This window comes from Aphidius gifuensis, linkage group LG1 (assembly GCF_014905175.1).
Source record: "Aphidius gifuensis isolate YNYX2018 linkage group LG1, ASM1490517v1, whole genome shotgun sequence".
Lineage (NCBI taxonomy): Eukaryota > Metazoa > Arthropoda > Insecta > Hymenoptera > Braconidae > Aphidius > Aphidius gifuensis.
This window is the reverse complement of record NC_057788.1, coordinates 6,128,192-6,143,722: the sequence shown is the minus strand read 5'-3', so window position 1 is coordinate 6,143,722 and position 15,531 is coordinate 6,128,192. Positions and strand designations below refer to the sequence as shown.

At 23.6% G+C, this 15,531-nt stretch overlaps 2 protein-coding genes across 2 annotated transcripts; one reads left to right on the top strand and one right to left on the bottom strand.

Annotated features, from left to right (window-relative positions):
* The first annotated feature begins 51 nt into the window (after positions 1-51).
* On the top strand, positions 52-6,545 carry LOC122847342 (3-ketodihydrosphingosine reductase). Its single transcript, XM_044144914.1, has 2 exons — positions 52-294; positions 369-6,545. The coding sequence occupies exons 1-2, from the start codon at positions 178-180 to the stop codon at positions 1,251-1,253; spliced, it is 1,002 nt and encodes a 333-aa protein (XP_044000849.1). The 5' UTR covers positions 52-177; the 3' UTR covers positions 1,254-6,545.
* Positions 6,546-7,408: 863 nt separating this feature from the next.
* LOC122847343 (lachesin-like) lies at positions 7,409-14,513 on the bottom strand. The gene is made up of 5 exons (XM_044144916.1): positions 13,791-14,513; positions 10,932-11,083; positions 9,312-9,522; positions 8,916-9,215; positions 7,409-8,284 (listed from the first exon to the last, which is right to left on the bottom strand). Exons 1-5 carry the CDS (start codon positions 13,876-13,878, stop codon positions 8,094-8,096), a joined length of 942 nt encoding a protein of 313 aa, XP_044000851.1. The 5' UTR covers positions 13,879-14,513; the 3' UTR covers positions 7,409-8,093.
* Positions 14,514-15,531: the final 1,018 nt, after the last annotated feature.

Below are 15,531 nucleotides of genomic sequence, written 5' to 3'. Positions count from 1 at the left end.
AACAGATTTTTTTTTATTTATAAATTTTAATGTTGTATAAACTGTTGTCAAACAGTCAAACATAACCTCGCTCACTACCGGCTGATGCATATAGAAAAAAGTCAAACAGTCTATATCGTCGTGGCAAGTTTATTTATAAATAAACATTATTAATTAGATAAAAGAAATTTTTGAAAAATGGGAGTTTTACTTGGTGTATTTTTAATTGTCTTTGTGCTATTAATTGTTGGACTAATTTTGTCACAATTATTTTGGCGTAAACGTCTAAAAAATATTCAAGGACAACATGTTGTGGTAAATATTTTTATTCATCTGTCAAAATAATATTTAAATGTATACAATTATTTTTTTATTTATAATAATTATAGATTACTGGAGGTTCAAGTGGAATTGGTAAATCATTTGCAATTTTAGCTGCTAAAAATGGAGCAAATGTAACAATCATTGCAAGAGATATAAAAAAATTAGAAACAGCTAAAAATGAAATTCAACATTCATGTCAAAATAAAGATAAACAAAAAATAGAATATTTATCTCTTGATGTAGCAAGTAGCTTTGAAAATATTGAAAAATCATTTAATGAGCTAGAAAAAAATTCAGGACCAATATTTATGTTGGTAAATTGTGCTGGAAAAGCTATTGGTGGTAAAATTGAAGATTCAAAAATAGATGATGTTAAATTCATGTGGAATTTAAATTTTTTGGGTACATATCAGTGTATTAAAGCTGTTGTTCCAAGAATGAAAAATTCAAGAGATGGAATAATTATAATAACATCTTCAATGGCTGCATTTTCTGGAGTATTTGGTCTATCAGCTTACAGTAGTACTAAATTTGCACTTCGAGGACTTGCAGAGAGTCTCAAAATGGAATTGAATCCTTATAATATTTTTGTAACTATGGCATTACCACCAGATACTGATACACCTGGTTTTGCTATTGAAGAAGCAACAAAACCACTTGAAACAAAATTAATAAGTGATTCTTGTGGTACATTTAGTCCTGATGTTGTTGCCAATCAAATGCTTGAAGATTCATTGGCTGGAAAATTTTTTTCTACTGTTGGAATGGAAGGATTTTTACTTGGTTTTCTTTGTGCTGGTATGTCACCAGTATGTTCAATTGGACAAGTCATTTTGGAATTTTTATTGATGGGATTTTGTAGAATTATTGGTGCTTGTTATCTTGCTACTTTTAATAACACAATTAAGAAATGCATGAAGACTCGTGATCAAAATAAAAAATGTGAATAAAATCATATGTATTTTTAAAAACATCTTGAAATATCAATTCAATTTATTTTGTCTTTTTTTTTTTATATTTAACAATCAGTATTTTTTTTAATATAAAAAAAAAGCTTCAATTAAAATATGTAACTAGTTTATTTGTCATGCAACCAGAAAAACAAATACACTGGAATTTAAATTAATCAATAAAAATTTCTCAGGGCATTTTCGTCATTTCGATTTTACCAATAAAATACTATAAGTTTCATTGAAAAAGGTATATGAAGTAAATAATAAATTGCTTTATTCAAAATAAAAATAAATAAAGTAAATAATTTTTTTTTTTTTTTTCAATTGTAAACAGTTTACTTTTATTTGATATCCCGTAATTTTTTTTTTTTTAATTTTTCCCAAATGTTGTTTATTATAAGCCTCATGGTTTTTACACACATAAAACTGGGACTTTTTTATTTTGGTTTTATTTTTTTTAAATTATCATTAATATTAATTTTTTTTATTTTTTTTTTCATGTCATTATGCCACAATATATTTAAAACAATAGGAATATGATCTTTTTATGTGTAAATTTTATTTTTTAATTGATGGCAATGAATAAAGTTCTACCTCAGTCGAATCACCCTGATTGTTTACTTTATTTATTCATTTTTATAGATTTTTTTTCGTTAATTTTCTATTTTAAAAAAATTGAAATTAATTTTTTTTTTTTAGCAATTTAATATACATTGCGCTAAAGTGAGACTGACAATAGATACTCATTCAACTCCACTTTGATGATCCGCATTTTAAAGTCAAAGACATCTTTGGTCTTTTATTAATTTTTTTATTTTTTATTTTTTCATTCTTGCAAAGTGAATTTCAATTGTAAATGCAATGATTATTTATTCACACTCATTCTATTTTTTTTTTTTTTCAATTGAGCTTGCATAAACATTTATTTTTTGTTGTTTTAATTTTATGTTTTTTTTCATTCGTACAATTTGTCTTTGAAGTCTAGGCATCATATCGAGGATTTAATTTATTATAAATAAACTTAATAAATCCTTGAGACAAGGCCTGCTTCGAGGTCAACTTGTTATTAATAATTTTATATATTTTTTTTTTTATAATCTTATCTATTATTATTTTTCAATTATGTCCATTCATTCGCCCGCTCGACAAATTAGTAGAAATTTTTCTATATAATCATAGTGTTTTATTTTTTTTTTTACTTTATATCTTTGATTATTTTCATCGAGCGTTCGAACCAGTGGACGCGACTTATCACCGCTTATGTAAACATAATATTTATTATCAATGGACGATGCGCAATATATTTTTTATTTAATTTTTTCAAAATTTTGATGTGATTTATAATTTCTTGTCTATTACCTCGAAGCCTTCAATTGGATAATAATACTTTATTGTTGTTGTTTTTTTTTTTTTGTTATTATACATCTGCCAAAATTCGGTTTATTTGACTTTTAAATTTTTCGACACATACTCATATAGGTAGGCATACGAGGACACGTCAAAGAAATTATTTTTAAATTAATATACAATTTTTTATATTCACAAAATAATTATATTTAAAAAAAAAATCGAATTTTTCAATTAGTTTGATGGGTTGTCAATCGAATGTCAATTAAATGTTCGACTTTTTTTTTTTTTTTTTTTTTTTTTAAATAAACAACTATTAACCTATTGTTTAAATAAAATCAATAAAAATAAAAATTAACAAATAAATAATTTACATATATATACTAATTATATAAAATAAAAATTTTTTTTTTAAATTTATATTTTTCGACGTATTCTCGTATTAGTCAAAAAAAAAAAAAAAAAATTATTATTTCATGACAATTATTACCGAGTATACTTTGTCAATGAGCCTGACACTTAAGACGGATTGTGGGGCGTATAATTAAAATAAAAAATTAATAATAAATCAGTCGATCTTGATAAATCCACACGATGAATTTTAATTTTTTTAAAAATTTCTAAAAATTATCATTCATTGTGTAGAAAATTTCAAGTTCCATCAAGCGCACAAATAAAAACAATTTATTATTATTATTAATATTATCATTATTAGTATTATTATTAATATTATTATTATTATGACTATTTTCTAAAAATAAAAAAGAATTTGAAAAATAATAAAAACAAAAACAATTTGAGATATATTTTTTTTTTTCGAATTCTTTTTTAATTTTATTTTTCATTAGTTTTCGAAATCAACTCAAGGCATGGTGTTTTTAATACCTACAATAGACATTGGTACAAAAATTCAATGCTGCTACAATATTCTAGACAAATTTTTCATATATATATATATTTATATAGATTCATTCATTTTCTGTATATATAATTTTTCTTTTTTTTTTTTTGTCTCATGGTTTTGGTATTTTTTTCTTCAAAGAAATAACGGGGACGATTCTCATCATCTTCTGCGTTTTCGTGGAGGCAAACACGCGTTTAAATATATTTATTTAATTATCTATTTAATCGCGAGGCCACCCGAGAAAGAGAAGATTTTTTTTATTAATTTTTTCTTTTTTCGTTAATGTTTTTTCTATATAAAAAAAAAAATTATGAATAATATTGAGAATTGGTCCGAGTTACATCTTTTTTTTTTTAAATGAAATTGTGTCATTCGACCAACGCTAGAGTGGCGTCAGTCCAACAAACAAACTTTTCTTTCCGTCCTTTTTTTTTTTTAATCTTTTTTATCTTTTAGTTCTTTAGCCATCAATAATTATTGGTTAACAATAGTAACAGACAATATTCATCTAGTGTCGTTTTTATTAAATTTTAATTTCGCTCATTCTTGAAATTTCAGTGTCTAAATTTCATTCATGTTTTATTAATCTTTCAAATTTTTATTTCTTTTTTAGTAATTATTAATTCTTATTATTATGTTGTTATTAATGTGTTACATTAATAGCAGCGTGTGGCCAGCCCATGCTATCCTTTAGTCAATTTGACAATTTTTTTTTTAAATTAAAATACATTCAATTTTGTCATGAATTTTAAATTTAATTATATATTATTTTCTTTAATTTATCGCATAATAATTTTTATCAGCAATTGAGCATTAATTTTCCGACAAATTATCTTACATTTTTCATTTTTTTTTTCTAAATAATTATCAAAATACAATTTTTTTTTTTAATGATGAAATTAAAATAAACAACAATTAACAATTTTTGATAAAACAAATTTACAAATTTTCATAATATTAACGATAATTTTTTTAACTACTATTATTATTCTTTTTTAAAAGTCAAATTAGCTTGCTGATTTTTCAAAAATTTAATTAACGGTTAGCACAGGCGGCCAGACTCAAATTTGTCTGGTTTGATTGTTTTTTAAATTTTTGTAGCGTGTGTTTGTTTTTAAAATTTTTCTTTATATGATTCAGAAATTACACAGTAATGTAGTTAATTTAATGTAACACGTACGGCATATTATAATAATTAATGTATTGTTATTTAAAACTAATTTATTTACAGACAATCACATGAATCATATAGGTAATCTAAATATCGTTCGTATAATTTTTGGTTTATGATTTTCTTTATTTATTCATTTTTTAGTCTCTTTAATTTTATTTTTCGCATTATTCTGATTTTTTTTTTGTTGTAACTCTGCCTAGCAAATTCAATCCCTAATCACCAACTTGACCCAAAAAAATTTCGCTAAAAGTATCCTCATTTTTTGAATTTAAAAAGAAAAATATTTTTTTTTCATTTCCATTGAGCTGAAATTTGTTCAATACTTGTTATTTTTTTTTTTTTCTTTCTAAATCCTTTCATTTGGTTTTCCTTTTTAAATATCATTTACTATATGTAATATATAAACAAGCAACAACATGTAAATATTTTTTTTAAGGCAACGTCATTTCAAGTTCTTTTTAAAAAAAAAAAAAATTAAATAAACATATATAAGTACATATTAATAAAAGTAAAAACAAGTGCTCAGATATATTTACGATTTTCGATGAATATCTTTTAAAACACGATGAATAAAAATATATTTTTTTTTATGATTGCTATTATTGGCAAATCTTAATTGGATCTACACAGTTATTATTATTCTTTCAAATTTTTTTTTAACTATAATCACCACTGAAGAGACTTGAAAAAATTAATGTTAATCTTTTTTTTTTCTTTTTTACTTTTCACGAACACATGTTTGTTATATATCTTGATGTAATTACACGCATTTAAAAAAAAATAAAATTCAAAGAATATTTCAATTAATCACAATGAATTTAAAAATTATAAAATAAATAATAATTTTATTTAAATAGCAATTGTTTATGTGAATAAATTAGTAGTAGAAAATATTTCTGAGCATTGTTTAAGAACTGAAACAATGAGCCTTTAATATTTTAAAATAATTTTTTCGATTGATTTTTATTTATGATTCTGATGAATGAATAATGTCAAAACAATATTTGCTTTTATATATATATCCAATTTTATATAAACAGGATTATTATTGTGGCAAATTGCTTTGTTTAATCAGTCATCAGAAGCTTATTTAATATTGAAACAATTTTAAATACATAATAGCTTTATATTAAATTCATATATTGTAAATTTAATAAAATTTTTTAAATGTGTTTAATTTAAACTCAATGTACAATGTACATACTCAATATATTTATTCAATATTATATGAAATTTTCAACCATATTTAATTTATTATTTTTAACTGTTTATCATCTCGATTAGCCAACAGTGTCATTAGTGTCACAAACAATTATTGTCACTCATCATTACATTTCCGGCAATTTAATTTCATCAATTATTTAATATTTTTTTTTTTTGTTTCATTTATTTATTTATTTATTTTACTTTATCGAGATAATAATCAGGCAAATGGTCGTCGAGTATATACACTGTGAATTTTTATTTTTTTTTTTCATTAATAAATTATCACTTTTAAAATATTTCATCGAACAAATTTCAATTCATTTTGAGGATACTTTTATCAATCAATATCTGTCAATTTATATTAATTAAAATATCATAAAAAAAAAAATGAAAAATACTCCAAGTCAAAAATGTTATATACAATTTTAATTTAAATTTTTTACTATAGGCAAATAAATATTTCAATTACTTTCTTTTATTTTTTTTGTGCTTTTCTTATTTATCTTGAATTTTGATACAAAACATAATAACACAAATATTTTTTATCGGATATAAGAAAGAAAAAAAATCAATAAAAGAGTAGATTGATTGTGTTGAGGAGTGTCGTGGAGCAATATCAAAATGAAAAAAAAAAAAAAAATTACATTTGAAAGGCAAACCTGATAGAGAGAAAGAAATACATAGGTAAAAATAAAAAAAATAAAAAAAATGAGAAAGTGAGCAATATAGCAATGGTAAATAAAAGAAAAAAATAAATAAAATAAATAAAATTGACATGTAGACACGATTACCAAGAGTGGCTCATGCTAGACCCTAATATCGATGAAATATATCGGGGCCAAAAATAATATATGGGACATTTTATAAATGGCTCTCAATTCGATATCCGATCCCTAACAAACAATACTATTAATCCAAAAAATATACATAATTTATCAATACACTCGGCATAATTAAATAATCATTATGATTAATAATCAAATGGAAAAAAAAAATAAAAAAATAGATCTATAGCAAAAATTAGTAAATAATAAATATATTCATAAATAATTGACGGCAATGACTGATGATGATAGTAATAATATATAATACCATTAGCTTATGGAAAATAAATTTTAAATAGCTTTAATCTAATGATAATAATAAAAATGAATTTAAATTTTAAAATAATTATAAGATTTGTTTGAAAGCATATAAAAGAGAATAAAAAAAAAATTAAAAAATTAAAATTCATTTTACCATTTCTGACTGCATATAAATATATCTATCTTTTTTTATTATTAATTTTTCTTTCTCTCTTTTTCTTTGCAATATTAAACGGAAGTCATAGCAGAATTGAAATACCCCTGGCATGTAGCGGAAACGCGGCGCGCCTAATAGCAAAATCGATGCTGACTTGTGGGTCTTTTGGTGTTCGTGATATGAACATAACACCCAAAGACCCCTAAGAAGACTTTGGCAAGAATTTTTAAGTGGCCAACTTCATCTACCCACCCCAATATTATCCATAAAAAAAAAATCTTTTGCTCCGAACGGTATAAAAAGTTTTTCAACACTCTACCCATTATTATCTCTCACATACACACACAGCCACACACACAGACTAGCGTGTATAATTTATAAAAAATAAATTCATCAAATACTGATAAATTGAATTAATTTTAAAGCAAAAAAAAAACATTAAATAATAATTTCAAAGAAATATGGAAATAACTATTATTATAAATGCAAACAAACTTTTTTTTTTTTTTTGCCTTTTCATTTATCAATTTCTTTTTTTATTTTAATTTTTTATACTTTGCTGTTATCGAGGGCAGCAGCAGCAACTAAATAATCAGGATGTGAAAATCTTGTTGCTTGTACAAGTCAGCACAATGCGAAACCTTGAGGCGAAACGATCGTTAGCACCTTGCCAGTGATTGGAAGAACCTGTCGAATGCAATTCCGTCACGTTCTTCCATTAATTCACCAGATTCATATATATATATTTTTTTTTTCTCTTCATCTTCCAACTTTTTCGTCGTCATCTTATAAATTTCTTTTTTTTTTTTTTTATTTTCTTCTTAAATTGTATATTTTGTTTGTTTTTTTATTTTTCTTTAACTTGTTATATTTTTTTAAATTTTGTTCTCGTACTTTTTACAAGAAACTTTGTATCAAGTTTTTTAAATATGTTTTTTTTAAAATTACTTTTGTCATTCGATGATTATCGTATATTGTAGGTAAAATGTATTGATTTTTGATAGGTAAATAGGGCAATTGTTATTAGTAGTACGAATATAAAAACTCGTCTGCCCTGATTTGATGATAGACTGACTGAACCAGCAAGCCACCACAGTGCACGACAGCCACCTGGGGCTGCACTGATACCACGTTGAATTGCTGCTGGCTCCTCGCCTATAATAAAATATTCATTCAATTATCATTATCACATGTACATATATGGATATATCTGTCATCGATACATATATATGAAAATTCATATCATTTATCATATTTCAATGAATACATCATTTTTTAAATTATTTTATATATTAAATAATCATTAAATTATCTTGTTTTTCGACAGTATATTTTTTAATTAATATGATTTTATTACAAATTAAATTATTATTTATCCAATTATTTAAATTTATTTATTTAATTACCAAACCATAATACTTTTAATAATTTTATTACTCTATATTTATTTTTTATTTTAATTTTTAAGAGTAGCAATTTAGATGGATTGGTTAAACAAAAATTAATGGTTAATAGTTTGTATTTTTTTTTTGAATCTAACTTTTATCAAACTCAAAAAAAAAACTTTGATAAGGGTCTTTTTTTAATTTTTGTTTTATCGTTCTTTTTGATATATTATATGTATTATTTTTTTTTTCCATTATTTATATTTTTTTATGGTTCTATTATTATTTCTACTTTATTTTCTTTGTTTTTTGTTGAGGTGATTATTTTTATTCATAGATATATATACATTGTATAATAGAAAAAATAATGATAAAAAATAAGAATAAAATTTTTTATTTACCATGAAGCACGTGAAGAGTAACACTTGCACTATCAAGATTACTTGGACTACATGTATAATTTCCTGAGTCCTCAAGTCTTGCATTGTGTATTACAAGTTTACTGTCATAGCCATTTTCAGTTGGTGCTGGTTGGTGTATTGTTAATTTTCCATGTGGTTCGTTTAACAGTCGATTACCACGATGATACCAAAATACATAGGACGGTGCCTCAACAGACTGATTGATTACACAATGTAGTGCAACTGTACTACCTGTTTTAACAAACCTCTCACGATCTCCCATTATTTCAATTTTTGGCACTGTTTTTAAAAATAAAAAAAAGAAAACATACAATATATAATTATAATTTAAATTAATTATTAAAAAAAATTATATATATATTTTTTTTTACAAACCAATAACACTGAGATAAATGACATGGCTCATCTTTTGTTCAGTTGATATTTGACACTCATATTGTCCCTCATCTCTTGCTTGAACATATTTTATTTGTAGTGTCCAAGTATCAGAACCATCAACATATATTGTTTGAAATCTTTCATCCGCAATAAACATTGTTCTATCTACTGACAAAATATGTGAATCTCTTCGTCTGATCCATGATACCTAAAAATTTAAATCAATAAAAAATATATCAACAAAAATTTAAATAATAAAATAATATTATTTTATATATTTACTGCTGAAATATAAATTGAAAGACACGGATGCAATTTAAACTCATTAAAATTCATTATAATTTCCTTTTAAATATATAAACATGCAAATATATATAATTATTTATCAATGAACGGAAATAATTAACGTAATTGAGTCGTCCTTTTATGGCTTTCACGGCATTTGTGTCAACGAGTTTTACTATTAAACATAGACCGTGACGTATATATCCTATATATATTCCACGAATGGGGTTGAAAAGTTATTTCTGGCATGCAGATAACCTATTCCTCGACATTTCATTACCCCCTTTTTAACCACTACATCTATAAATATATTCATTATTTGATTTTTTTAACTTTATAATTATTATTTTTTGTTTTATAAATTTACAGATTTAAATCAAAAACATTCACGAAATATTAATTGTATTTTTTTTTACGTGACACTAAATATTCATGATGTAAATAAATGATATTTTTTTTTTTAAATTAAAAGTTGCGATGATTAATGAAAAAAATAAATAAAATTTTTATATCATGTAAAATTTTGTAGCGTGATGAATAATGGTATATTAAGTCAAACAAATTATAAGACTTGGAACTGTTTCAAATTACAGTAAAATTATATTAGAAAATTATCTGTTGTCACAAGAAAGTATATTTTTATAAATAAATTTTATTTAATATATACACAAACACACGCGATATTTTCTAAGAAAAGGCGTGTACCTTGTGCTATGCGGGGAAAAGTTTTCGTTTCTAATTGCCATATAATATTTGCAATTGCAAGACTCGTCGTCATTTATTATCAAGAACAAAGATGCAACCAAGTTTTTAATATATATATACGTGGTTCTTTGGTGCTTTACAACGACAAAACTTGTACAAAATTTTTACAACAAGAATAATTAATTTAAAACCTTGACATAAACTATAAAATTTATTAAAGCATATAACACAAAAAATAAATAAATAAATTAAAAATTAACTCAAATAAATCATTAAATAATATTATTATGAATATTAAATTTTTTATTATTTTATGCAAGTTATTTAAATTCATCTGTGATACGTGCAAGTAGTAAAAAAATGTTGAAAAATATTTGTTGGTAGATGATGATAATAAAGAGATGCTGTCAAGCATCATGACGAAGATGCAATTTTATTTGTCGAGACGACGTGCCAAAGACATGAAATTGAACGGTCTCTTGTGAATATTACGCAGTTTTCTCTTATATATATATTTTTTTTTTTTTATATGGTACTTTGTTTAATGACCTGATAATATTATTTTTTTTTATGAGCCAAGTTTTATTTTCAATTTATTTATTTATTAATTTTTTCTGATTATCTTACCGATTTATTTCCCAACTGACGTACTCGACAAGGTAAAAATGCACTTGTGCCCAATTGAGCTGTACAATTTTTTGGACTACTTTCATCAAAATATGGACCAGGATAAATTCCAGCAAATCTTTTCACAAGCGAGTGTGACCTCGTGCTCACACCTGAAAGAAAAAAAATATATACAAATTTATTTTTATATATTTTTTTTTTTCGAAAAATCATTATTCATATAAAATTCAAAGAAAATATATCTGATCGTAATATATTACACAATCTATCCTTCAAAAATGAAATATCCTTTTCTTTTTTTTTATCTAAAAATATATCAAATGAAAAAAAAAAAAAAAGCAGCTTCGAGCTTTCAAGATTTATTTATATTTTTATTAAATTTTTTTATCATTTTTTTCCTTGCTTTATTTATCTTTAGTATATACTCTGTTTGGTATTTTTATATATAAAAATGATTGACATTATATTAAATTAATATCATATGTATGAACGCAGTGAAATTTTTGATTTATTTATTTTTTTTAAATCAACGCCTTTCCTTATTATTTATTCTTTCTTATATAAAAAAAAAAAAAACAAATTTAAAATAATAATCTGATAAAACACTATGTTTTTCTATACTTAAACATTAGTTTTATAATTTTTTTTTTTCATCTACCAAGTCGTTTTACAAAGTGAAACATTATCAAGATACACGCAAAAAAAAATAAACTATATAATCAAATACTAAACTAAAATTTAAATTTTTATTATTATTATTTTTCAATTCTCGGGTGCCAAAAATAACTTGCTAGTACATATTATATTGATTATCACTATACCAGCCAAAAGTACAATTTAAATTCCGCCACAATGAAATCATAAAAAAAAAAAAAAAACATGAACATCATTTATAAAAAATTTTTTTCTGTTTTTTTTTTTCAATTTAAAAATATATTATATATTCATCACCCCATATGCATACAGTTATCAAGTATGATTATCGATTCTCAAGCTACATTATTTGAGGGGTTGAAAAATAAAGAAAAAAAAAAAAATTTTTCTTTTTTAAAATCGAGAACAATGCTGTGATAAAGAGACAAAGGTAAGAAGAAAAAAAAAAAAAATAACCAAGACCCTGTGGTTTGAAAATCAGTGGCAACAAAATAAAAGAAAAAAAAGTGAAATAATAATAATGAAAAATAAATAAAAGTGCTTTTATTTGTCATTTTTAAGAATTGTAAAATGAATGTCAAAAAAGAAATAATATATATTTTGTTAGTGGGTCAAACCATTTGCCGTCGGTGGAAATAGTCTTGTATAAAAGCCCGTCGGGAATTGAACCCATTCAATAACAAGTAGATATATGTATATAGATGGATATATAAAGATATAACATGTATATATATATTGAAGATGAGCTAATACATACTAAAGTTTAAGTGCGATGAAGAACTAAAAAAGAAAATATATATAAATGAAAAATAACATATATACTGACAATGAAACTGAAAAAAGAAAATCAAAAAGAAAAATAATAATAATGAGAACAAGAAAAATAAGAACAATATCAAATAATAGTAATAATAAAAATAAAAAAAAAAATGATGATGATGATGAAAAATAGGAAATGGAACGTCATTGAGTTTACATTGAGATGCAGTCGATCATTTTGCCTCGGGTTTTTGGGTTTACAAGATTGGCTTGTATTGTCGATTGAAGAGGGTGGTTTTGTGGTGAGATGTGGTAAAAAGCCAAAGGCCAAAGACGAGATAGGGTCAAGGCAGGTTGTCGATGAGAGCTTTAGATCAAAATATCTCTCAAAGTAAATGGACAAAACCTTACTCTGAATTCTCTAATCAAAATACATTAAATATACATTTCAAAGAGAAAAAAAAATTGTTGAATAAATATTCTCTGTGAATAAACTAATATATATATAATTAAATAAAATTAGAAATAACATTTTAACAATAATATTGTTATTGTTAAAAAATAATTAACAAGACTTTTACTAATTGTTTATTTATTTTTTTTTACTTTTTATTATATTTTTTTTAACATCATTATTTTTTAATAATAATATGTCAATATTTATGTGGTTAAATTAATGATTGTTTGTAATAGTTTATTATTAACTGTTTAATTACATGTTTTATCGTACAAAAGAAAAATGAGGAAATAAATAAAAAAAACCACACACCATTTATCGATTGTCAATTAATTATTGTTTACCCTTAATAATAAGGTGTATTTAATTTACTAGATGGAAATAAAATTAAAAAAAAAAAAAATGGTGATTTATTCTTAGGCGTATATACTTACACGCCTATGTGAATTTATATATATGATATACGTGTAAATGCAGAGAGACAGTGAGAGAAATTGTGGTTTTGCGCAAGCAAAGTGTGAGGACAAGTGGATAAAATAAAGTGAAGAGAATAATCGGAGGGTGAAAAGACTGTCTGACAAACGACATAGATGACTGAAATAATAAAAAAAAAAATAACCTCCCTCGAAGCTTTTTATGTATTATATCCTATTGTATTTGTTTGTTGCCATATGGTTTATGATTTTGTAATACTCAATGTTATAATAAGAATAATATTATGTAAATACGACAAATTATTATCACCACAAATTTACTTTAATATTAATATTAACAAATTATTTATATATTTTTTTTTTTTTCATAATAAAGCACATTTTTTTTTTTATATACACTTTTATCTGTCAGCACACTATTTTTATTTTTTTTTTCGAGAGAGAATATATAACATGATAAGAATCTGAATATTTGTCTGACTATTGTCTTTTTGTTCTACTTTTGAAATTTTTTTTTCATTTTTTTTCGTTGATTATTTGTCCATGAAATCTTACCAGTGATTCCAAGGAGAATCCAACAGACGAGACAGAGCACGTAGTAGTTGACGTAGGAGGGTGTCCTCATGATAACGACGAGGACCATGGCTGGACTAACATCTCAGTGATTACACCACCTCCAATACATTATTATTATTTTTTTTTTTTAAATTTACTTTATTCACACGATCACAATATATTTATGTTTTTTTTTAAAAAAAAACCTTTCTTTTTCTTTTTTTAAAAATTTGAAATTATTCTTGTCATTTATCCAGTTGATAACACTTGAACACAATATTCACATAACACACTATAAGCATCACATAATAAATTTATAAATTAAATCAAATTAATACAATAATAATAATTAAATAAATAATAAAAACAAAAATTTAATAAATCACAATTTTTTCATTTTTTAACACTTGTTATTATTTTTATTTTTTTTATCACACACGAGTTCACAAAATTTCACTCATCTTTTTTACATTTTTATATATATTTTTTAATTTTTTTTTTCAACTATTTAAACTTCCAACAAATGATTTATTAAAATTAAATAAGATATTAATTAGTTTATTTATTTGTTTATTGATATTGTTGATTTCTTTTGTTAAAAAAATAATAATAATAATTAAATAATGAAAATTATTAATATATTGTTAGGAGTGAATAATATCGTGTTATGTTGGATTCTGTGGGGTTCGGTACTAGTCGGTCCCGATGTCCCGGGCGAAGCTCTGACATCGCCGGGCTCCAGTGGCACTGTCCGCGCCCGCCCGGGCTACGCGCAAGCGTTCTATTTTACCCTACTGATCTGTCAGAGAAAACTTGTCTCTTCTCTTCTCTCTAGTAGGTACTATGTGCTTTTCCCTCATTTTTATATATTTATCTTTGTTTTTTAAATTCTTTTTTACTCTTTTTATTTATTTCTTTCTTTCTCATTTCCTCACTATATACACACTCACAGTAAAATGAGTAGGTGAGTTTGTTACAGCATTTTCTGATCCTCTCTCGTACAATCATATCAGGGTGTTCTTATTTTTTCTTTTACACAACCCTTCATCCTTTTTTTATTTTTTCCTCATTTTTATTCCTATTTTTACCACCTATATTTCCTTAAAATAAAAAAACAAATTAAAATTTTGATTGATTTATTTTAATATATACATATATCCTTTTAACTTTTTTCATTAAATTTTATTTTTAAATATTTTTTCAAAATATTTATTAAATATATAAAATTAATGAGTTTAAAAAATTTGTTTTTTTTTTCTATTCTTTAAATACTTTTGATTTATATTTGGTCTATTATATATAAATTTGTAAAAAATGACAAAACTTTTAAATTGTTATTTTTCATAAGGATAAAAAGGATTTGGTGAAAACTTGACAAACGTAAGGGTACTTGAAGAGATGAGGGTCCACACGTTAAAACTTGCATGCCAGCTGGTTTCTAAAAATATTTGTAAGAAAGATTTTGTGTGTATATAGCTCGAGGATAATAGAAAAAGAAAAAATAAATTTTGAAAAGAAAAATATTATGATGATATATTTGATATTTGTTGAGGATTATTTATTGATAATTTTTTTATTTTTATAATTTTCGATTGATACACGAAAATACACACAAAAAAGATATTTATTTTAAATTAATTAATTTACTTTGCTATATACAGAGGTAAAAGGTTTTTGAAATAGAATTCATGTCTGATCAAATATTGAGCAATACTACTGATAAATTATGATGAAAATTTAA